General features: G+C 42.2%; 1 protein-coding gene across 9 annotated transcripts in view; it reads right to left on the reverse strand.

Moving 5' to 3' along the window:
• Positions 1 to 25532, reverse strand: part of ALG9 (ALG9 alpha-1,2-mannosyltransferase) — a 101014-nt gene that overhangs the window by 11286 nt on the left and 64196 nt on the right. For all 9 annotated transcript variants that reach the window (XR_009504568.1, XR_009504567.1, XM_059930425.1 and 6 more), the window contains one exon: positions 14472 to 14602. Coding sequence is in view for 7 of the 9 variants with exons in the window: in XM_059930425.1 (XP_059786408.1) it covers positions 14472 to 14602 (131 nt within the window). In the remaining 2 variants the exon portion in view is untranslated. The remainder of the gene's footprint in view (positions 1 to 14471; positions 14603 to 25532) is intronic.

Here is a 25532-nt window from a genome sequence, read left to right on the forward strand (position 1 = left end):
TCACATATCAAGGGTTTAAAAAACAAAATCTGGTAAAAGTAGGTGAGAAACACCTGTAGGACACACCTGTACAACACAAATGGCCTAAATGTCAGTAAAATAGTAGCCAGGGGAACCGACAGTGACTGAAGGAACAGGGAGAGGAGAGACAAGAGACAAAACCACAGAGAATGCTGAAGACTCTGACAAAGTGGAAAAAAGCATTCAAATCCATTTTAAAGCATCGTGCTGGCCGTACAAAGCATTTCTGCAGACCTGCATTTCTCAGTCCTTGCTAGGGCTTCATGGAGCTGATCAGATTACTCTCACACTCTATGTTTCGTATCATCTTCTGGTTCCTACTTCCTTTATTGCCTCGTTTTCCTCCCCTCCAGCCTCTCACTTTATGCCCCAGCAACACAGAACTACTTGCACCCTCCCATTTCTTACCTAGCAAAGAGAATATTAATGCAAAAGGTCAAGAAACCTCTCCAGGGACTTCCCTGGTGGCACACTGGTTGAGAATCCGCCTGGCAATGCAGGGGACATGGGTTTGAGCCCTGGTCCGGGAGGATCCCACATGCCGCGGAGCAACTAAGCCCGTGAGCCACAACTACCGAGCCTGCGCTCTAGAGCCCGTGAGCCACAACTACTGAGCCCGTGCGCCACAACTACTGAAGCCCGTGTGCCCTAGAGCCCATGTGCCACAACTAAGCCCACACGCTGCAACTACTGAAGCCTGCGCACTCTAGGGCCCACGTGCCGCAACTACTGAAGCCCAGGTGCCCAGAGCCTGTGCTCTGCAACAAGAGGAGCCACCGCGGGGGCTTCCCTGGTGGCGCAGTGGTTGAGAATCTGCCTGCTAATGCAGAGGACACGAGTTCAAGCCCTGGTCTGGGAAGATCCCACATACCACGGAGCAACTAGGCCCATGAGCCACAGCTACTGAGCCTGCGCGTCTGGAGCCTGTGCTCCGCAACAAGGGAGGCCGCGACAGTGAGAGGCCAGCGCACCGCGGTGAAGAGTGGCCCCCGCTTGCCGCAACTAGAGAGAGCCCTCGCGCAGAAATGAAGACCCAACACAGCCAAAAATAAATAAATAAATAAAAATTAAAAAAAAAAAAAAAGAGGAGCCACCGCGATGAGAAGCCCACACACAGCAACGAAGACCCAACACAGCAAAAAAAAGAAAAAAGAAAGAAAGAAAGAAACCTCTCCAGGTTTCAGTTTCCACAAAATTTACTAAATCATCATTACCCGTGTGATCAGAATGACACTGTTTTCAGTGGGCATGTCCACAGACCCTGAGCATTCAATGAATACATTCACAGTTTTGACTCTTTGGTAGCAACCTCCAAAGATCCACACTGTGTCATGACTTGGAAGTCTGCTGAGGAACAAACGAATCACATCACCACAAGACTGGTGTACGGAGTGAATCATTTCACTGCTTTGTGGCCTTGGCCAATCATCTGACATAACAGCATAACCTCTTGACCAGTCACCTTTCACCAATATTCAGAATGCAGGAATTGAGAAAGAATTGGTATTAAGCAAGCGGTCATTTTCTGACGTTCAGTCCCACCAAGGTTGATGGAGAAATGCTCTTGACCAGCCTTTTTCCATCTGATAGCTACTTAGGAGTGAAGGGATTACGTGCTCCATCCACCATTCCTGTGGAGAAGACACTAAACAGTGTTCAAGAAGGTTTCTGTCCCTACTCTTTGGACCCTCATTTGAGCTACTTCTCTGGACAGGCAGTAAGTAGCACTGGAGGTCATGACAGGTGGATGATTCTGGCAAGTTTTAGAGACAGGAAATAATGAGCATACTTTAAAATAACTCAACAATCTTTTCTCTTCTTTTTTAGCTTAAAAAAACAATTTATTATTTCTCCCAAATCTGTGGCTGACTGATGGGTTTTCTGTTTCACTGGGCTTTGGCTGGAATGTTCACGGCCAGCCATGGGCTGCAAGTTCAGCTAGATCTACAGGCCTTCAGTCCTCCTTTATGTGGGCTCCTCTCTCCACACAGCCTTTGGATTTCCTTAAGGGGTGGTACCTGGGTCCAAAGAAGGAGCATTCCAGGAGACAGGAGATAGAAGTCAATCAGCTACTCGACAATCTTTATTTTACCAAATAAGAGCATGAGAAACTTCTGAAGAAATTCTTATTTCACCTTTTTTTTCCTTCTTGCTTTGGCATAAATCCAGTTTTAAGAGCATGAAATACATCAAATAATTGATAAATATTTTCTGAGACCCTAATATGTGTTAGGAGTTGTGAGATTCAACAGGAGATGTTGTTCTAACTCACGAGAAACCTAGAACAAGCACCTCTGATGATGCCAGCTGCTTGGTCTAAGCTAGCTAAAAGTGGTGGCAGTTCTAAGACACTGTATGTATATACTCTTCAAGCCTGAGAGGCTCTATAGCATGGACCTGGAGAACAGACAGTCTCTTTCTGGAGAACTAACTTGACAACAATGGAAAGCAGACTCTCTGAGCTTCAGAAAAACAAAACGATAATGATTAAGCAGTTGAAGAATACAGTGAGCAAAACACCAGTGTGTTCTGAAGCCAAATCTAGCCTGAGGTAGTAGTCCTGCCAGACAAAGGGTCTCAGGAGAGCAGCTGGGGAGAAGAAAAAAAGGACAGCCCCCAAACTGGTAAAGAAACAGAAAGTATAAGAGAATAACAAGGTGATAAAGAATTACAAAAGTACAGAAACTCTGATCGCTTCTTCCTTACAGTTTCTCAGTACTCTTGGCAGAGATGAAGGAGCTGAGGGCACCACTGTGACTGACGTGTAGGGAAAAGACAAGAGCACTTCAATCGCTGGTTGGGAGGGACCCAAAGGATCTGAATGCCATCTGAAGCATGTCAAACTGTTGGCCTAAAGCCAAATTCTGCCAGGGGGTGTAGTCTCCCTTTCTACCTGGGTAGCAAGAAGCCGCAGATGGAAACAGCCTGCTGGACTATTTTGGGCGCCATAGGTCTCTTCTGCAAGAAATCTCCTTCAAAAAAATTTTTTTTTCCAAAAATTATCTAATTTGGATGAAGAACAGCATCAAGAGCTGTGATGTTTTTAAAACATGTCCATAAATCCTTTGACACCCCTCCCATCAATACGGGAAGTCTAATTCCTTTCCCCCTTGAACATGGGCTATTGGAGTGCCTTGCTTTCAGTGAACAGAATGATGTGGGAGTGATCCTGTGTGAATTCCAAGGCTAGGTCATAAAAAACTATATAGCTCTTGAGATCCAAGCTCCTGAAAGCCAGCCACCATTCTGAGAGGAAGCACAGGCCACGTGGAGAAGCCACTTGTAGGTGTTTTGGCCAACAGCCCCAGCTGAGAGCTAACCAACAGCCAGCATCAACGGCTAGACACGTGGGAAAGCCTTTGCGATGCCTCCAGTCCCCACCACCATCTGATGGCCAATGTGTAAGAATCCGGAGGAGCTGAAGAACTGCCGAGCTGAGCCCAGTCAGTCCACAGACCCATGAGAGAAAACAATAATAAATAACTGTTGTCCTTTTATACCATTAAGTTTGGGATGATTTGTTACACAGCAATAACTGGAACAAGAGTTCCCAATTAATTTTCACTTTACAGTGGTTTTCCAGTGGTCTTCTTATCTTCCAGGAATAAACTGTTCTGCTTACGCTGGGGTTAGGGCTGGGGACACGATGGCTGCCATGAACGAGACTACGACACAGAACCGAAGTGGATACAGGTGCCATGTACCCTTTAGGCCTCACAGCTGCTGGATTCACTTCTTCTCGGATGTTAAAAGGAGAGTAATAGTCTCAGTAAAAAAAACTCCATGAGAATCCTGTGCTGGGCACTGAAAGAACACAAGCTGCAGATGCTATCACCACAATCCCCACCTTGCTCTACAGAAATCCTCTGACTAGAAAAGGCCCCTCTCCTACCATACTAGCTGAAGATGTGAAGTTCTAACTCTTTGCTTGCATCTACCTGTAATCATGAATTTGGCAGGGCTTTGAAATCCTGTCCTATTTAAGTCTCCCCAAATTATCTCACAGCCTTAGTCAGGCAAAGCCTAAAATTCAGCTGGATGAGGCTAATATGCTCCAAAATGGGGAAGAAGAAAATATCACAATTCAAAAACCAAAGGTGAAAGCAAAGCAAGCAAAACAAAAGGGACCTATAATGAAGGAGGAGAGAGTGGGTGGAAAGTGGCTGTGCAAGGCACTGGCAGGGCCTCCCAATTTGTTTCTAAAGCTACAAACAGGCTCTGTTGCTCAGGAGGCCAACTCCAACATCCTGGAGAGGCATTTCCCACCAGACTCCCTCAGCCAAATATTCTCACCACACTTAGAAAGGAACCCACCATTGAGCTGGCAAGTTATTGCAGCAGTCTCCCTTCACTCCTCTCTGGGGAATCTCAAAGTAAGCATTACATCCACCCACTTGTCCAGCTATTTTACACAAGTAGCCATTATACCATGCTTCAAAGAAAGAAAGAAAAAATCCTCTCATTTTAGAAACTTTGTTGTATGAGATGTCCACAGAGTAACAAATGTGTCTGGTTTAAAAAGTGATATTTCAACTAGTTTAGCCCCCATATCTGGGAAGTTTGATAAACCTTTATAATATTAGCCAGACACAGACATAGCAAACGTAGGGAGAGGAAGCTGCAGCTCTGGTACCAGCTATGCGCAAGGGGAGACAAGAAGATGGTTATCAAGATCTTATGCCTGGATCTTCTCTCAGACTAATGGGATCTGGGGTCTCCAGTCCTTTGATAAAGCAGAGCAGAAGCCTAACAGGAAAAGAGTGGATGGGCATCTGGGATGCTGTTCTCCCAGACGGGCGAACAACATTCAGCCCTATTTGTGAGTCCTTCTCCAATAGTCCAACGGTAAGGGCCTTGCTTATCTTCCAACAAGTTCAACAGAAAACACGCCTCGTCACATATTCATAGGTATACAGAATTCCTAAATTTGCACCAGTCACAATATTGTCCTAATAGGTTTAGGCTGCCTCCCCCTGGGGTTGAGTCTCCACTGGCATACACTCAGAGTACAATTTTTTTATGTGCTGGTACTGTCTTCAAACTAGACTCATCGCTTCCCTTTCAGAGAGCTAAGACCCAATCCACGCTACAGCACCAAGACAGGTCCACAGATTATCAAATAAGTAAACTATGGGCAAATCCACATGGTAAATATGGACTGTGGGGCAAAGGAACTACATCTATGTGCTCCATTCTCCCATCCTGCTTTTTGGAATAAGCTCTTGTACCCTGGCCACAGTACAACAGGATGACCACCTATCTCAATTCGCCCAGGGCAGGGCCCCTTTCACTTTTAAAAGTGTTCTGATTTGGATGATATATTATGGATCACTTTAACTAAAAGCAAATTTAAATCAAAGAGGTAAATTAAACTTTTCTTTTTTTCTTTTTTTTTTTTGGCCGTGCCTCGTGGCTTGTGGGATCTTACTTCCCCAACTGGGATCGAACCTGGGCCATGGCAGCGAAAGCGCCGAGTCCTAACCATTGGACCACCAGGGAATTCCCTAAACTTTTCTTTATGGACCCTCAGGCCCCTCATCCAACAGGCTTCTTTTTATTTTTACACCTGTGCTCATGCTTTCTTCTCCTTGAATTACAGACGTGATTCTACCCTCTCTATCACTGGTACAAATCCTCTTTTTCCTTTAAGCCTCAGCTCAAGCACCACCTCCTTCAGGAAGCCTTCACAGGCTACAGGAGGTTAGTATACTCTAACCTCCACAGTTCTAGCACACAACCTGGCACCATCTATGGTCTTTCAAGGTGTTTTTGTATATGTAACTACAAAAGCTGTAAATTATTCAAGGGTAAAAATCTGTGTCTAATTGCTTCTCTTGTACCCCTTAAATAATCTAGCTCTGTGACAAGGACATAATAGCTATTCAATAACTATTTTCTGATTTCCAAACCTGCTTAACCAGCTGGCTTCAGGACATAAAAGAAGACTCCAGGGACATCCTGCTGCTGACTCCTTCTCTCCCAGCACCCTGTACTCTTCTCTTAAAGTACTTAACATCGGTTGTAATTCCAGATTGATCTGTATGGTTATTTGTTTAATGCCAGCCTCCCCATTATACTGTAGGGTACAAGAGGACAGGGAATTTGTGTGTTCTGTTCACCACCATATACTTAAGCTCCATCACAGTTCCTGGCAGTGTTCAAAAAATATCTGCTGATTAGATGGATGTCATTTAGATAGACAGATAGATGGATAAAGGAAGAAAGAAAAAATGATCTCAAAGTGAACTCTAAAGAAAGCAGATTTAAATTTTAGGGACTTACACAGATGTAGAAAACAAACTTATGGTTACCAAGGGAGAAAGGGGGTAGTGGAGAGATGGATTGGGAGATTCAGGATTGACATATATACACTACTATATATAAAATAGATAACTAATAAGAACCTACTTTACATTTGGTACTGTATATATGTCAATGCTACTCTCACTTCGTCCCAGCTTACCCTTACTCCGCCCCATGTCCTCAAGTCCATTCTCTATGTCTGCATCTTTATTCCTGTCCGGGCCCTAGGTTCATCAGAACCATTTTTTTTGATTCCATATATACGTGTTAGCATATGGTATTTGTCTTTCTCTTTCTGACTTACTTCACTCTGTATGACAGACTCGAGGTCCATCCACCTCACTACCAGTAACTCAATTTCGTTTCTTTTTATGGCTGAGTAATATTCCATTGTATATATGTGCCACATCTTCTTTATCCATTCATCTGTCGATGGACACTCAGGTTGCTTCCATGTCCTGGCTATTGTAAATAGTGCTGCAATCAACACTGTGGTATATATCTGTTTTTGGATTATGGTTTCCTCAGGGTGCTAGTGGGAAGCAGCTGCATAGCACAGGGAGATCAGCTCGGTGCTTTGTGACCACCTTAGAGGGGTGGGATAGGCAAGGTGGGAGGGAGGCGCAAGAGGGAGGAGATATGGGGAAATATGCATACGTATAGCTGATTCACTTTGTTATACAGTAGAAACTAACACAACATTGTAAAGCAATTATACTCCAATAAAGATGCTTAAAAAAAAAAAAAAAGGGGCTTCCCTGGTGGCGCAGTGGTTGAGAATCTGCCTGCCAATGCACGGGACAGGGGTTCGAGCCCTGGTCTGGGAAGATCCCACATGCCGCGGAGCAACTGGGCCCATGAGCCACGATTACTGAGCCTGTGCGTCTGGAGCCTGTGCTCCGCAACAAGAGAGGCCGCGACAGTGAGAGGCCGGCGCACCGCGATGAAGAGCGGCCCCCGCTTGCCACAACTAGAGAAAGCCCTCGCACAGAAATGAAGACCCAACACAGCCATAAAAAAAAAAAAAAGAACCTACTGTATAGCACAGGTAACTCTACTCAATACTCTCTGTAATGACCTGTATGGGAATAGAATCTAAAAAAGAGTGGATATAACTGATTCATTTTGCTGTACAGCAGAAAGTAACACAACATTGTAAATCAACTATACCCCAATAAAAATTAATTTAATTTAATTAACACAATAAAATGAAAAAAAAACCTGGAAAAAAATTTTAGGGGCTTCAACATTTGAGAAACTAACCTGCTTACATTTCTAAAAAGATCATGTGGTGGTATGTCACAGGCTTATGAAAACCTCCTTTCCTCAGGAAGAGCTAGATAATAAACAGGTAGGCCTGCAGCCCCACCTGATCTAGGGTCTAAGACAGAGTGACTGACTATTACATGTGGATAGTACCATTCTTTCTCCTTGTTATATAAATTGCTAAAGTACAAAAACCATTGTTTCAAGAAGACAGAGGAAACATTAACAGCCCCATTCAATAGGCTCAAAGGCATTCCAGGGTCAAGCTCCCAAGAGCCTTTCATATGCACCGCCTCAGAGTGGTATCTCTGAGGCACACAGCCTCTGACAGTACAGTCCAACTTGCCCGAAGTCAGCAACAGGAGATGTCACAATGCTGACAGTTACAAATTGCTGTGGCAGATGGGGCTGTAGGATCCTGCTGTTTTTGCAGTTAGGTCAGTATATACTAGGGAATGCTGAGGAAGAGAAATGTAAAGAAAATCAGCATAACTTTGGAACTTCAGGCAGCCTGCTAATTAATTGGAAGGCCTGACATTTATATAATACTTTAGAGTTTAAAAACACTTTCATATTTCAGCTCTCATTTAATCCTTACAACATTCCCATAAAGTATGTAAAATATTATCATCTCTGTTTTACTGATACGGAAATTTGGGAATAGAGAAGAACCACCAGCAAGTAACCAGGATTAAATGCACATGTCTTCTGACCCCATGCTCTTTTCACTATACTTTGCATACCTTCAAGTAACTGTACCTCTTCAGTTCTTAAACCAACTGATTTCTTTTTTTTCTCAGCATTTGGTCATGAAAAGAATGCCAGTTTAGGGGAAATTAGTACAATTTATGGGAATTTAAAAACCTGTGAAGGCGTTCCCCAATAGCCCTCTCCTTCCCTCCACCTACACTAGAGGTGTGCTCAGTGGGCAAATGGGAAATGAAGCTGCACCAGGGACCCACAGGAGAACAGGACGTACAACGAGATAAGCTTAGGGTCTCGTCTCTCTAGCAAGTGCTGCTCAACTTGTGAAAGCTTCTGGTTAGGGACCAGCCCAGCCAGAGAAAGCAAACAATAAAATGATTAGTACTGCACTGCTAGCACAGCAAAGGAAAAAATTTAAAAGCTTGATACAGGTCACGGGAAAGCTGCGGGCTTCTGGGATCTAAACTTTGGCCTGACCTTTCTCTGCAAAAATGTGCCTCCTGAGTCCATCCATCCTTTCTAGCTGAGTTCACTCCCTCATCACCTCTCATCTAGTCAAGCAGAATAGCCTCCCAACTTGTCTGTATGCCTCCAACGTTCCCTCCCTTCATCCACCTCCCATACTAGCACCAGTGTGACCTTCAGATGTCATCTCCTCTTGGAGTCTTCCTTAGTCCCTCTCACCCTAGCCTCCTGGAACTAACCCCCCCCTCTGATGCCCCAACAGCACCTCTCTGAACTACGGTGTACCTCCCCAGGAAAACTATCAACTCCCAGGGCAGCCATCTCGCCTGCACACAGTCTACATAGTCTTACATGTAGAAGATGTTCAACAAACGTTTATCAAACTGAGCCAGTCATGCTGTATTTCTGCCCTTAAAATCTAGCTTGTTAGGGAAGCAGGATGTTCAGGGAGGAGCGGTGAGGAGCATCCCTGGGAAAGGCCCTCATATTTCATGGTCTCCCACTGTGTCCACTGCTCCCTCTGGGTGAGGAGAGCGCTGAACACAGCGGGCCCTGGAGGAGTGATGCTCAAGCACATCACTGTGGGACGGTGTGGTCACCTCTGGTCACTCGCTGCTCACCACAAGGCAGATGGGAAGGTGACCAACACCTTCTGCTCTTCCCTCAAAAGATTTCCAGTTCTCCAGTGAGAAGCATACAAGCATCAGGCTTCTTTGCCTTGAATGGGCTCTCGGTTCATGTCTACCAGCTGCTGTGCCTGTGTGCTACCAAAAGCGGAAATGGGAAGATAAGGAACCTTTCTCACTTCAATCCTTCAAAACCAAAAGGAAAAAAAAGTCACTCAAAAATACTCCCTTGCCCCATTTGCTATAAACAGAGTTTATTCTGTGACCAAGGTACTGCTGGTCAGTATTTGTGAACCACTAAGTTTCCCTTTGTTAACAGGAAGGTTGTTTGGGATCTACTGACCCTCCAGGGCTGGAGATATTTTCAGGCTCAGATCTCATGTCATCATAGTTTTCTTAACTCAAAAATGAAGGCACAATAGCGACCTGCCCCCCAAATACTATGTCAAACAACAAGTCAGGCACCAAAGAATATGTGTGATGCAGAGAACTTCATACCTTCACTGCTGCTTGAAAGAGAATTTCAAGCTGTCTCCTACTACTGCCCTGATTCTGACAATTTTTTGAATATCCGGCCATGATCCTACCACTTGTCATGGTCTTCCACTCCCTCAGTGCCCTCCCCCCTCCCTCCTTACCCACTTAAGGCCATGATCAATCACTGACCTTTTCTATTGTTTTCTTTGTCTCTATTTCATTTATTTCTGCTCTTACCTTTATGATTTCTTTCTTTCTATTAACTTTGGGTTTTGTTTGTTCTTCTTTCTCTAGCTGCTTTAGGTTGTAAGGTTTCGTTGTTTGAGATTTTTCTTGTTTCCTGAGGTAAAACTGTATTGCTATAAACTTCCCTCTTAGAACTGCTTTTGCTACGTGCCATAGGTTTTTGGATCGTCGTGCTTTCGTTTTCATTTGTATCTAGGTATTTTTTGATTTCCTCTTTGATTTCTTCAGTGATCCACTGGCTGTTGGATTGGCTGTATACTGTTAAGCTTCCAAGTGTTCATGTTTTTTTACAGTTTTTTCTTGTCATTGATTTCTAATCTCATAGCGTTTGGTCAGAAAAGATGCTTGATATGATTTTAATTTTCTTAAATTTACCAAGGCTCACTTTGTGGCCCAGCATGTGATCAATCCTGGAGAATGTTCCATGTGCACTTGAAAAGAATGTGTATTCTGCTGCTTTTGGATGGATGCTCTATAAATATCAATTAAATCCATCTGGTCCATTGATGAAAGTAGGGTGTTAAAGTCCCCCACTATTATTGTGTTACTGTCGATTTCTCCCTTTAATGTTGTTAGCATTTGCCTTATATATTGAGGTGCTCCTATGTTGGGAGCATATATAGTTACAATTGTTATATCTTCTTTTTGGACTGATCCCTTGATCATTATGTAGTGTTCTTTGTCTGATATGAATATTGTTACTCCAGCTTTCCTTTGATTTCCATTTTCATGGAATACATTTTTCCATCCTCTCACGTTCAGTATGTGTCCCCTGATTTGAAGTGGGTCTCCAGTTTTGATATGAATATTGTTACTCCAGCTTTCCTTTGATTTCCATTTGCATGGAATACATTTTTCCATCCTCTCACTTTCGGTATGTGTCCCATGATTTGAAGTGGGTCTCCTGTAGACAGCATACATACAGGTCTTGTTTTTGTATCCATTCAGCCAGTCTATGTCTTTTGGTTGGAGCATTTAATCCATTCACGTTTAAGGTAATTATTGATATGTATGTTCTTATTGCCATTTTGTTAATTGTTTTGGATTTGTTTTTGTAGGTCTTTTTTTCTTCCCTTCCTCTTTTGTTCTCTTCTCTTCTGATTTGATGACTAACTTTATTGTTGTGTTTGGATTCCTTTTTTCTTTTTTGTGTGTGTATCCATTGTACATTTTTGGTTTGTGGTTACCATGAGGTTTTGATATAGCAGTGTATATATAAACAAGATTGTTTTAAGTTGCTGGTCTTTTAATATCAAATGCATTTCCAATATCTTGCATTTGTGCTCTCCTCACAACTGCTGGGTTTGATATATTTGTGTGCAGATGATTTCTTTACTGTATGTTTGCCTTTACTGGTAAGCTTTTCCATTTGTAATTTTCTTGTTTCTAGTTGTGGCCTTTGTTTTCCGCCTAGAGAAGTTCCTCTAGCATTTGTTGTAAAGCTGGTCTGGTGGTGCTGAATTCTCTTAGCTTTTGCTTGTCTATAAAGCTTTTGATTTCTCCACTGAATCTGAATGAAAGCCTTGCTGGGAAGAGTATTCTTGGTTGTAGCTTCTTCCCTTTCATCACTTTAAACATATCGTGCCACTCCCTTCTGGCCTGCAGAGTTTCTGCTGAGAAATCAGCTGATAACCTTTTGGGAGTTCCCTTGTGCGTTATTTGTTGCTTTTCCCTTGTTGCTTTTAATATTTTTTCTTTGTCTTTGATTTTTGTCAGTTTGATTGCTATGTGTCTCAGCGTGCTCCTCCTTGGGTTTATCCTGCCTGGGACTCTCTGCACTTCCTGGACTTGGATGATTGTTTCCTTTCCCATGTTAGGAAAGTTTTCAGCTATTATCTCTTTAAATATTTTCTCAGACCCTTTCTTTTTCTCTTCTCCTTCTGGGACCCCTATAATGCAAATGCTGGTGCATTTAATGTTGTCCCAGAGGTCTCTTAGACTGTCTTCATTTCTTTTGTCTTTTTTCTTTATTCTGTTCCACGGCAGTGATTTCCACCATTCTTTCTTCCAGGTCACTTATCTATTCTTCTGCCTCAGCTACTCTGCCACTGATTCCTTCTAGTGTATTTTTCATTTCAATTATTGTATTGTTCATCTCTGTTTGTTTGTTCTTTAGTTCTTCTAGGTCTTTGTTAAACATTTCTTGTATCTTCTCAATCTGTGCCTCCATTCTTTTTCCAAGATCTTGGATCATCTTTACTATCATTACTCTGAATCCTTTTTCAGGTAGCTTGCCTATCTCCACTTTTCTTAGTTGTTCTTCTAGGGTTTTATCTTGTTCCTTCATCTGGGACATATTCCTCTGCCATCTCATTTTGTCTAACTTTCTGTGATTGTGGTTTCTGTTCCACAGGCTGCAGCACTGTATTTCTTCTTGCTTCCGCTGTCTGCCCCCTGGTGGATGAGGCTGTCTAAGAGGCTTGTGCAGTCTTCCTGGTGGGAGGGACTGGGTGCGTAGTGCTGGGTCTTGTCCCTCTGGTGGGCAGGGCCATGTCTGGGAGGTGTGTTTATTATCGGGCAGCTGTTTATTCAGGAAGACTTTAAGGGACTTCCCTGGCGGTCCAGTGGTTAAGACTTCGCTTTCCAATGCAGGGGGTGCAGGTTCAATCCCTGGCCAGGGAGCTAAGATCCCACATGCCTCGGGGCCAAAAAAACCAAAAAACATAAAGTAGAAGCAATATTGTAACAAATTCAATAAAGACTTTAAAAATGGTCCACATCAAAAAAAAAAATCTTTAAAAAAAAAAAAAAAAGACTTTAAGCAGCCTGTCTGCTAATGGGTGAAGCTGTGTTCCCACCCTGTTGGTTGTTTGGCCTGAGGTATCCTAGCACTCAGGAGCCTACAGGCTGTTGGGTGGGGTCAGGTCTTGGTGAGAAAATGGCAGCCTCCTAGAAGGCCCATGCCAATGAGCACTTGTCAGAGCTGCTGCCGCCACTGTCCCTGTCCCCACAGCCGCCCCCTGCCTCTGCAGGGGACCCTCCAACCCCAGCAGGTAAGTCCGGCCTAGTCTCTTATGAGGTCACCACTTTTTTCCCTGGGTCCTGGTGTGCACGACACCCTGTGTGTGCCCTCCAAGAGTGAAGTTTCTGTTTCCACCAGTCCTGTGGAATTCCTGTGGTCAAACACCAGTGGCCTTCAAAGTCAGACCTGGGGGCTCCTCCTCCTGTTGCCAGACCCTGAGACAGGGGAGCCCAATGGGGGGCTCAGAACTTTCACTCCTGTGGGAGAACTTCTGTGGTGTAATTATTTTCCAGTTTGTGGGTCGCCCACCCAGCGTGTATGGGATTTGATTTTATTGCGATTGCGCCCCTCCTACCATCTCGCTGTGGCTTCTTCTGTGTCTTTGGATGTAGGCTATCTTTTTTGGTAGGTTCCAGTGTTTTTTTTGTCAGTGGTTTTTCAGCAGTTAGTTTTGATTTTGGTGTTTCCATAAGAAGGCGTAAGCTCACATCCTTCTACTCCGCCATCTTGCCTCCTTCCTCCCTGTTAGTTTTGCTTTGACCCCTCTAATTTCTCAAGTCCCTATGCCCCCACCATTCCACTAAAATTGCTTTTATCAGCTGCCAAATCCAATGAACAGTTGTTATATTAATCAAACTGACTTGATTTAACAGTAGGTTCTAATCACTCCCTCGTCCTGAAAATATTTTCTTCCCTGTTTCTGAGTCCCAAACCTGCCTCTCAAGACCTGGTCCTCTACCTTTTTGTTTCTGCCTGATCTCCTGGATCCTGGGCTCTGCCCACCAGGCCTCCCTGGACCTCCTTAACTTCAACTGTCTACCTGGACCTCTGCCCACAGACAACCTACACCTTTCTAACTCTCCCCCACTCCTTCACCTGGACGTCCTGACTCAACCTCTTATCATGAATTCTGAGGCCTTTCTGAAGAGCCAGCCAAGCCCTGGTCTATTTGGTCTCACAACTTAAGATCTAGTAAGGCCTGGCCCCATCTCTGACTGAGCCTTGAGCCCAAAATTAATGGATATGAACTTCTAGCTCCTTAAAGAACACAGTCAATCTTTCTAACAGTATTATAAAACTCTTGGTTAAGAAAGCTGAAGTTGAATGCCAAAAATAATCAGTGTCGAACACTTATTTGTGTTTTCTTCAGTGGATCTATCTGTTTAGATTCTGTTATTTGAATGATACCAGAATATACTTTGCACTCTGATGCCTAGAAAAGAAGAGCACTCTTTTAGATTTCTCAGGGAACTGGACAAGAATAGAAGATGTTTGGGCCCAAATAAAAATAAAATTAAATGGCTACTAGAGTTAGCCCAGGACTGGAAGTTATTCAATCCCAGATTCCAATTTTTGCCCTTACTAGTCCTAGTACATTTCTTAGGACTAAAGCCACATACCTAGATGCATCAAGGAATGGTCTGTAGGCCAAGTTGATCCATTCTTCTCTATTGGATGAGTATTTTGGCTCCCGGGGTGTTTCTCTCATGGTGTCCAAATCCACTAAATAATGGCATTTATTGATGTCAATCTGCAACAGAGAAAGGCCAACTCTTCATAGAGTAATTGCAAAGGTCCTTTCAGGGTAAGAAACATCAATTGTAATCCTAAGAATTCCCACATGGTTTTAGAAGCACAAACATCTAAGCCCTCGGAAAATGTTACCAGTGCTCTCTTCACTCAGCTAAGAGTGCTGGGTGTTGGGGTGCTATTTAGGCTCCTGAGGGCAGGGGTGAGACATGCACTCACCCAGCCAAAGTTCACTTTGCTGTGCACCTGAAACTAGCACAATATTGTAAATCAATGGTAGTCCCAAAAAAATACAGTACACAAGTTTCTATGAGATTAAGTAAAAACCCAAAGATGGAAATCATTACTGTGATATTGTGATTTATAATAAATTTTTTTTTTGGTCTTCTTCCAAGGTTTCTGGTTCAGAGGACCCCATACCCTTGTAATTTCCTAAGCAATAAGAGCAATGGGAGCATCTTTTGTTATAATATTCAGTCTCTTGTCCTCAGTTCCTGAAATCCCTTCAAAGCCCTAATGGTGAAAGGGGTGTCTTGTTATTCATAAAAAGCCCCTTTCAACCGCAACTGAGCTTATGTTAATGAGGTGACTTTCGGAAATCCTGTAAAGATGGGAGGGGGTGCTGGTCACCAGTTGAACTAACCATGTGAAAAGAAGGTTGGACCTTTCAGTAACTGGGGGAGGGGTGAGGGGCTGGAGATTGGCCAATGATTTAATCAATCATGCCTGTGTAATGAAGCCTCCATAAAACCCTAAAAGGACAAGTTCAGAAAGCTTCCCGGTTGGTGAACATGTGGAGATTTGGGAAGAGTGCTGTACCTGGAAAGGGCATGAAGATCCCCACTCTTTCCCCATACCTTGCCCTATTCAGCTCTTCCAACTGGCTGTTCCTGAATTATATCCTTCCATAATAAACCAATAATCTAGTAAGTAAAATATTTCTCTGTGTTTGCCACTCTAGCAAATTAATCAAACACAAGGAGAGGGTCATGGGAACCTCTGCTTTATATCCAGTCAGAAGTATAGGGAACAACCTGGACTTACAACCAGCACCTAAAGTTCAAGGAGGGGGTCATGGCTCCAATCTGTAGCCAGGCAGTCAGAAACAGGTAACAACCTGGGCTTGAGATTGGCGTCTGAAGTAGGCAGGAGAAGGGGGCAGTCTTGTAGGACTGAGCCCTCAACCTGTGGAATCTGATGGTATCTCTGAGTAGACAGTGTAAGAATTGTGTTGAGTTGTAAGACACCCAGATGGTGTCTGAGAATTGCTGTTACTGTGGAGAAACCCCCAACACTCAATATTAGAAATTGGGTCCCAGAACCCTCTTAATTACTAATGTAGTCAGCTAAAGAAAAGTAAATCTCAAAGGAAAGTTGCATTTTTTACATGCAACTATGTTACACATATTATTTTTTAAATCATTATATAAAGGCCTATAGGGGATTATTAATTCCTATTTTATAAATGAGGAAGCCAAGACTCAGAGACAAATTATATAACTTCATTTTTTTCAAGATCTATATTAAGCCCCTACAATGTACTAGGCATTAATAAGTTAAAGCTAATGATACAGAATTAAATAAATAGCATGCAGTTCTTGCCCTAAAAGGATTTATAATCCTAACCAAAATCACATGAGTTTATAGTAGAGCCATATTTGGACTCAGGTCAGTGTGACTTCCAAAGTCATACATCAAGACTGCCAAAAATGACCAAATCAGCGGGGAAGTACTCTCAGGAGCTCATTTAAATGTTTCTTAAATATTAAAACCAAAAATGATTTGTCCTAGAATGCCAGGTTTCAGCTAAGTAAAAATCATTTGAAATATGAATAGAAATATAGCAAATCTCATATTTAACAGTGAAGGGTTTTAAGCTTTTCCTTTGGAATCAGGAATAAGTCAAGGCTGCTTATTATCATTACTCTATTCAACACTGTACTAGAGGTTCTAGTCAGCAGGGTAAGATACGAGGAAGAAACAAATGGCAGAAGAAATGAAAAGAAACAAACAAAAGTCCTTCATTCATCACAATGATATGATTGATAAATATAAAATCCAAAAGAATCAGCATAAATTTTTGGGATTAAGAGAGTTTATCAAACTTTAAACTATTTATAGAATGTAAAATTAACATCATATGTTCCTATATAACAGCAGTAAACAACATATTAAATTACATTTTAAAAAATTATGTATTTTCAAATTACATTATAAAAATATCATTGAAAAGGATTTGAAAACATGTGTCTTGGAATAAATCTAATGAAATATGGGCAAGTTCTCTATAAAGAATTATAGAATTTTATTGACTAGTGTCTATCAACTGATGAATTTATAATGTGGTATATTCATATAATCGAAATGTGGTATATACATGCAATGGAATATTATTCAGTCTTAAAAAGGGTACATACTACAACAAAGATGAGCCTTGAAAACATTATGCTGAGTGAAAGAAATGAGACACAAAAGAACATATTTTGTGTGACTCCACTTACATGAAATGTCCAGTAGAGGCAGATCCATGAAGACAGAAAGCAGATTAGTGGTTGCTAAGGATTGGAGGAGTGACAACTTAATGCATATGGGTTTTTTTGGGGGGCTGGGGGGGATGATGAAATGCTCTGAAATTAGATAGTGCTGGTGGTTGTATAACATTATGAATGCACTGAAAGCCACTGAAAAAGTTCTGGAGATAGAGAGTGGTGATGGTTGCACAACAGTGTGACTGTTCTTAACGCAACTGAAGTGTATACCTAAAAATGAATAAAATGGTAAATCTGATGATAAAATATTGTTGAAATGATGAATTTCACCTCAAAAAATTTTTTGATAAACAATAAAGTAGACCTTATTAAATGGAGAGATAAACCTTATTTCTAGATTTAAGACTCACTATTATAAAGATGTAAATTCTAAATACATTGATAGATTAAATGCAATCTCAATAAAAATGCCAACAGACTTTTTTGATGAAACTTGACAAGCTGAGTCTAAAATGTATATGGAAATGCAAAAGGACAAGGATAGCCAAGGCACTCTTAGAAAAGAACAAGGTGGGGACTTACTTACTATAAAGTTATAGTAATTAAGACAGTGAGCTATTAGTGCAGGAATAGAACAGACCACTGAATAGAATAGAGCCTGGAACAGATACAGGCACATATGGACCCTGATCTATGACAGAAGTGACACCTCAGAGCAGTGGTGAGAGTATATCTCTTCACTAATTGGTGCTGGGACAACTGGATATCCATTGGGGGAAAAATGAAATAGGACCTCTGTACACAACAACAAGGTCCTACTATATAGCACAAAGAACTATATTCAATATCCCATGGTAAACCATAGTGGAAAAGAATATAAAAAAGAATATGTGTGTATATATCTATATCTATATAACTGAATCACTTTGCTGTGTAGCAGAAATTAATACAATGTTGTAAATCAACTATCCTTCAATAAAAAAATTGATAACATAAAAAAAATCAACTTCAGATGGATTACAGAACTAAATGTGAAAAACAAAGCTCTTGGAAGATAATATGGCAGACTATCGTCAAAATCTTATGTATGGCAAAAGTCATTTTAGACAAACACAAAAAGTATTAACTATAAAAGAAATGATGAATAAATTTGACTACATTAAAATTGGGAATATCCATTCATCAAAGACACCAATAAGAGAGTAAAGAGATGAGCCACAGAATGGAAGAAGATACATGTGACACATTAACAATCAAGTATTCATATCTAGAATATATAAAGAACACCTGCTGATCAGTAAGACAAAAATGGACCATTCAACAGAAAAATAGGCAAATGACTTAAATAGGTACTTCATAAGAAGAAATCTAAACAGCCAAAAACAAATGAAACAGTACTCAACCTCATGAGTAACCAAGGAAATGCAAATCAAAATTACAATGAAAAATTACAATACCAAATGTAGGCCAGAATGTGGAACAATTCTTATACATTGCTGGCGGGAGATTAAGTTGGTACAAGATTTTTAGAAAACTATTTGGCAGAATCTATTAAAATTGAACATACGTAATTCTTATGATCCAACAATTCTACCCCTAGGTATTACATTGAACCATATGGAATCGTTAATATGTGACTGATCCACAAAAATGGTACTTTCAGGGACTTCCCTGGCAGTCCAGTGGTTAGGACTCTGCGCTTCCACTGCAGGGGGCACAGGTTCGATCCCTGGTCAGGGAACTAAGAATTCGCAAGTTGCACGGCGCAGGAAAAAAAAGGTAATTTCACATGGTTCAAGGTAATGTATATCCAACAGGAATGCATGCACCAAAAGACAAGTTCAAGAATGTTCAAAGTGGGGACTTCCCTGGTGTCACAGTGGTTAACAATCCGCCTGCCAATGCAGGGGACATGGGTTTGATCCCTGGTCTGGGAAGATCCCACATGCCGCGGAGCAGCTAAGCCCATGAGCCACAACTACTAAGCCTACACTCTAGAGCCCGCGAGCCACAACTGCTGAGCCCGTGTGCCACAGCTACTGAAGCCTGCTCACCTAGAACCCATGCTCCTCAACAAGAGAAGCCACCGCAATGAGAAACCTGCACACCACAATGAAGAGTAGCCCCTGCTCACCGCAACTAGAAAAAGCCCATGTGCAGCAACGAAGACCAAATGCAGCCCAAAATAAATAATAAATTTATTTTTAAAAAAAGAATGCTCAAAGTGGCATTATTTACAGCTGGCCCAGACTGGAAAGAACCAAACAACTATCAAAAGTAAAATAATATAGTCATACAATGAAATACTCTACTGTAATAAAAGAGAACAAACTACAGCTATATTCAACAATGTGTAATTACAAACAAAACATTAAGTAAAAGAATCAAGACACATAAAAATGCAATATGATTCCATGTATATGAAGTTCAAAAATAGGCAAAACTAATTTATGTTGTTTAGGAATGCATATAAAAGTGGTAAATCTAAAGAGAAAAGCAAGGAGATTATTACCATAAAAGTCAGGAGACTCCTGAAGGGGGAACTGGGTAGTGATCAAAAGGAATTGGGGGAGTTTCTGGGTGCTGGTAATGTTCTAGTATTTGACCTGGGGTGATTACACAGGTATTTGTTCTATTATTATTAATTATTATTAATTTACTGTACATTTATGTTTTGTGCACATTTAGGCTTATGGGTTATACACAATTGAATGTTTGAAAAAGTGTGTATAAAAACAACTTGGTCGGGGCTTCCCTGGTGGCGCAGTGGTTGAGAATCTGCCTGCCAATGCAGGGGACACGGGTTCGAGCCCTGGTCTGGGAAGATCCCACATGCCGTGGAGCAACTAGGCCCGTGAGCCACAATTACTGAGCCTGGTCGTCTGGAGCCTGTGCTCTGCAACAAGAGAGGCCGCGATAGTGAGAGGCCCGCGCACCGCAATGAAGAGTGGCCCCCGCTTGCCACAACTAGAGAAAGCCCTCCCACAGAAACGAAGACCCAACACAGCCATAAATAAATAAAAATAAAAATAAAAATTATAAAAAAAAAAAAAAAAAAAACTTGGTCATCTCTGGCTTACAGTAAACTCTGTTCTTCCCCAACCTCTAACTCACAGTAATATTCTCATTCTCTCCCAGCATTATTTATATGTAAAAGAGACTTCAGTCTCATATCTGTCTCTACATATGGGCTATTCCTCCGGGGAGAGAAAGCACACTGAGAATTGACGTCAGACCCAATTCCATTCCTCATAACTCTCTAAAAATGACCCTTTGCATAAACACTCCAGGAAGCAGCCTTTTTGGTCTGAACACCCACTCTGTAGCTCCCAAGGATTTTAAAAACATGAAACAAGTTTTTAAAAGCTTTGCCAGCGCCATGCCTCTGTAATCAAATAGAACCAGCAAGGGGTAAAGATTCATGGTCTCATGCCTAGACCTCCTTTGGTGAGGGAGCTTTGAGTATGACATTTCAATACTTGACCTCAGCCTGGCCTTTTCTGGCTAGGCATACTACAGGTCTGATTATCTAGTTTTGGTGCTGGATACATGGTCTACCAGAGATGTGGGTAGTAACTAATTAATACCCAACTACACCAGTTAGCTTTAGGCTTCACTCATCACACCATCCATATGCAAATTTCATTTAAAGTTTTTAGAAAGATATTAAGGCAAAATCATATTAATTGAAATACTAATCCATTTTAAAAATGTAACCTCTTTTCATGCTTCCTGAGAAGCAGCTGCTGAACATTCTTTTTTTCTAGGAATCAGTTACTGAACTAAAATACACAAGGACAAAGGTCTCCGGCAGAAAATGGTTAAGTATGATCAAGGGCAGATTCTCTAACAGAGAAGAAATACAGTGGTTAAAAAAGGAGCCCAAAATAAAAAGGCAACCTATGGAAAGAGAAAAAGTATTTGGAAACCATATATCTGATAAGGGGTTAATACCCAAAATCTATAAGGCACTCATACAACTCAACAGCAAAAAGCCAAATAATATGATTTAAAATGGGCAAAGGACCTGAATAGACCCTTTTCCAAAGAAGACATACAAATGGCCAACAGGTATACAAAAAGGTGCTCAATATCACCAATCATCAGGGAAATGCAAAACAAAACCACAATGAGATTATCACCTCATACCTGACAGAATGGCTATCATCAAAAAGACAAGAGATAACAAGCAATGGCGAATATGTGGAGAAAAGAGAACCCTTGTATTGTTGGTAGGAACGGGAACTCGTATAACCATTATGGAAAACAGTTCCTCAAAAAAATCAAAAATAGAACTACCATATCATCCAGCAATCTCACTTCTGGTATGTATCTGAAAGAAATGAAATCACTACCTTGAAGCAATATCTGCACCCCTGATGTTGAACTCATAGAAACAAAGTAGAATGGTGGTTGCGAGGGACTGGGGGAAATGGAGAGATGTTGGTCAAGTTTCAGTGATAGATGACTAAGTTTTAGGGATCTAATGTACAGCATGGTGACTACAGTTAACAATACAGTGTTGCACACTTGAAATCACCTAAGAGAGTAGACCTTAAATGTTCTCACCACAAAAAAATGGTAACTACATGAGGTGATGGACGTGTTAACTAACTTATTGTGGTAATCATTTCACAATGTATACATATATCAAATCATCACATTGTATACCTTAAACTTACACAATGTTATTTGTCAATTATACCTCAATAAAGCTGAAAAAATTTTTATTTAAAAAATTAGAGGCTTCCGGTCAAGATGGCAGTGGGGGAGGACGTGGAGTTCGTGTCTCCCCAAAACTAGGGCACCTGCCAGACGCTAGTGGGGGACCAGAACACCTAAGGAGACAGGAAGAACCCCTGAGCGACCAGGTAGGACGTAGGGAGAGTGAGAGGGGAGGAACAGTGAAGGCTGGACAGGACTGGCGCCCCTGAGGGGTGGCTGGGAGTGGGGAGGGGTTCCCACGCCTGGAGGGACCCTGATCTTCCAAGACATTTCCCTGCCCAATCGGGCCCGGGAAGCCTGTGGGGCTCCCAGGCCGGGTCCTCCACCCTCCGAGGCCCCCTCCGGGCCACGTTGGTCCTAGGGGTGTAGGTGGAAGGTGGGGGGAGAAGAGGAGAAGCTGGCGGGAGGGGCCCTCAAGGACTGGAGGATCCAGGGAGGTGCAGAGGGTATTTCCCCCGCTCATCCAGGCCTGGGAAGACTGCTGGGCTCCCAAGCCTGGCCCTCCATTCTCCAGGATCCCCTCCAGCCTCATGGTTCCTAGGGGCATGGGAGGGAGGGAGGAGGGGAGGCAGATGATGGGGGGAACCCTCCAGGACCAGAGGATCAGGGGAGGCCCAGCGGGCGTTTCCCCTGCCCACTTGGCCCCAGAAAGCCTGCTGGGCTCCCAGGCCGGGTAACCCACCCTCCAAGGCCCCCTCTGGGAGCACTGATCCTAGGGGCATAGGAGGGAGGCGGGGGGGGGGGGGGTTGCGGCAATGGAGAGGCTGACGGGGAGGGGTCCTCCAAGATAGGAGGAGTAGGGGAGGCGCGACGGGCGTTTCCCCCACCCACTTGGCCCCGGGAAGCCTACTGGGATTCCAGGTCTGCTCCCCTGCTTTCTGGGGCCCCCTCCACCATGTGGATCCTAGGGGCATAGGAGGGAGGGCTGGGGAGAAGAAGAAGAGAGGCCAACAGGGAAGGGCCCTCTGGGATGGGAGGATCAGGGGGAAATGTGGCTGGCTGGCGTTTCCCCTGCCCACTTGGGCCCAGTGAGCCTGCTGGGGTCCTGGACCTGGCCCTCCGCCCTCGAAGGCCAGAGGCACTCCTCGGCCCCTCCTGCTGAGATGAGCCTAAGCCCCACCCCCACCCCCCCAAGGCCTTTTCCGGCCCTGTGGTCCTAAGCAAAGGCCCTGCCCACTGCCTAAACCCCGCCCCTGCCTAAGCCCCACCCTCCACAGCCAAGGCTTTTTTTCCTTTTCTCCTCTTTTTTACTATTGTGGTTCTGTTTTACCTTCCAGTTCTTGTTTCATCTATATTTTTATTTTTTTATTCTTTGTAACATATCTGTTAGTTTTCTAATCTTATTTTATTTTTTACTCTTTGTTATTGTTCTGCTCCTATTTTTCTGTTTTTTTTTGCCGCCCTGCATGGCTTGTGGGATCTTGGCTAGACAGGGGTCGGGTCTGAGCTCCTGCGGTGGGAGCTCTGAGTCCAAACCACTGGATTAACAGAGAACCTCAGACACCAGGGAATAGTCATAGGAATGAGGTCTCCTGGAGGTCCTCATTCTTGGCACCAGGCCCACCTCTACCCAACAGCCTACAAACTCCAGTGATGGAAGCCTCAGGCCAAACAACCAGTAAGACAGGAACACAATCTCACCCATCAAAAAAACAAAAAAAAAAAAAAGAGAGACAACAAAAAACTATATGAAGGAGCAAGGTAAAAACCTACAAGACCAAATAAATGAAGAGGAAATAGGCAACCTACCTGAAAAAGAATTCAGAGTAATGATAGTAAAGATGATCCAGAATCTCAGAAATAGAATGGAGGCATGGATTGAGAAAATACAGGAAGTGTTTACAAAGATCTAGAAGAACTAAAGAACAAAAAAACAGAGAATGAACAACACAATAACTGAAATGAAAAATACACGAGAAGGAATCAAGAACAGAATAACTGAGGTAGAAGAACGAATAAGTGAGCTGGAAGACAGAATGGTGGAAATAACTACCAAGGAGCAAAATAAAGAGAAAAGAATGAAAAGAATTGAAGACAATCTGAGAGACCTCTGGGATAACACTAAATGCACCAACATTCAAATTGTAGGGGTCCCAGAAGAAGAAGAGAAAAAGAAAGGGTCTGAGAAAATATCTGCAGAGATTATAGTGGAAAACTTCCCTCACATGGGAAAGGAAATAGTCACCCAAGCCCAGGAAGTGCAGAGAGTCCCATACAGGATAAACCCTAAGAGAAACACACCAAGACATATATTAATCAAACTAACAAAAATTAAACTCAAAGAAAAAATATTAAAAGCAGCAAGGGAAAAGCAGAAAATAACATACAAAGGAATCCCCATAAGGTTATCAGCTGATTTCTCAGCAGAAACTCTGCAGGCCAGAAGGGAGTGGCAGGATATACTTAAAGTGATGAAAGAGAAAAACCTACAAGCAAGATTACTCTACCCAGCAAGGATCTCATTCAGATTCGACTGAGAAATCAAAAGCTTTACAGACAATCAAAAGTTAAGAGAATTCAGCACCACCAAGCCAGCTTTACAACAAATGCTAAAGGAACTTTTCTAGGTGGGAAACACAAGAGAAGAAAAAGACCCCAAAAACAAACCCCAAACAATTAAGAAAAATGGTAATAGGAAAATACAAATCAATAATTACCTTAAATGGAAATGGATTAAATGTTCCAACCATAAGACACAGGCTGGCTGAATGGATACAAAAACAAGACCCATATATATGCTGTCTATGAGAGACCCACATCAGACCTAGAGACACATACAGACTGAAAGTGAAGGGATAGAAAAAGATATTCCATGCAAATGGAAATCAAAAGAAAGCTGGAATAGCAATACTCGTATCAGATAAAATAGACTTTAAAATAAAGACTGTTACAAGAGATAAGGAAGGACACTATGTAATGATCAAGGGATCAATCCAAGAAGAAGCTATAACAATTATAAATATTTATGCACCCAACAAAGGAACACTTCAATACATAAGGCAAATGCTAACCATAAAAGGGGAAATCGACAGTAACACAATAATAGTAGGGGACTTTAACACCCCACTTACACCAATTGGCAGATCATCCAAACAGAAAATAAACAGGGAAACACAAGCTTTAAATGGCACAGTAAACCAGATAGATTTAATTGATATTTATAGGACATTCCACCGAAAGTGGCAGAATACATTTTCTTCTCAAGTGCACATGGAACATTCCCCAGGATCGATCACATCTTGGGTCAAAAATCAAGCCTCGGAAAATTTAAGAAAACTGAAATCGTATCAAGCATCTTTTCTGACCACAACACTATGAGATTCAAAATCAATTACAGGAAAGAAAGCTGTAAAAAACACAAATACATGGAGGCTAAACAGTGTGCTACTAAATAACCAAGAGATCACTGAAGAAGTCAAAGAAGAAATAAAAAAATACATAGAAACAAATGACAACGAAAACACGATGACCCAAAACCTATAGGACTCAGCAAAAGCAGTTCTAAGAGGGAATTTTATAGCAACTCAATCTCACCTCAAGAAACAAGAAAAATCTCAAATAAACAATCTAACCTTACAACTAAAGCAACCAGAGAAAGAACAAAGAAAAGTCAAAGTCAGTAGAAGGAAAGAAATCATAAAGATCAGAGCAGAAATAAATGAAATAGAAATGAAGAAAACAAGAGCAGAGATCAATAAAACTAAAAGTTGGTTCTCT

The sequence above is a fragment of the Balaenoptera ricei genome, chromosome 8 (genome assembly GCF_028023285.1).
Source record: "Balaenoptera ricei isolate mBalRic1 chromosome 8, mBalRic1.hap2, whole genome shotgun sequence".
NCBI classification, from domain to species: domain Eukaryota; kingdom Metazoa; phylum Chordata; class Mammalia; order Artiodactyla; family Balaenopteridae; genus Balaenoptera; species Balaenoptera ricei.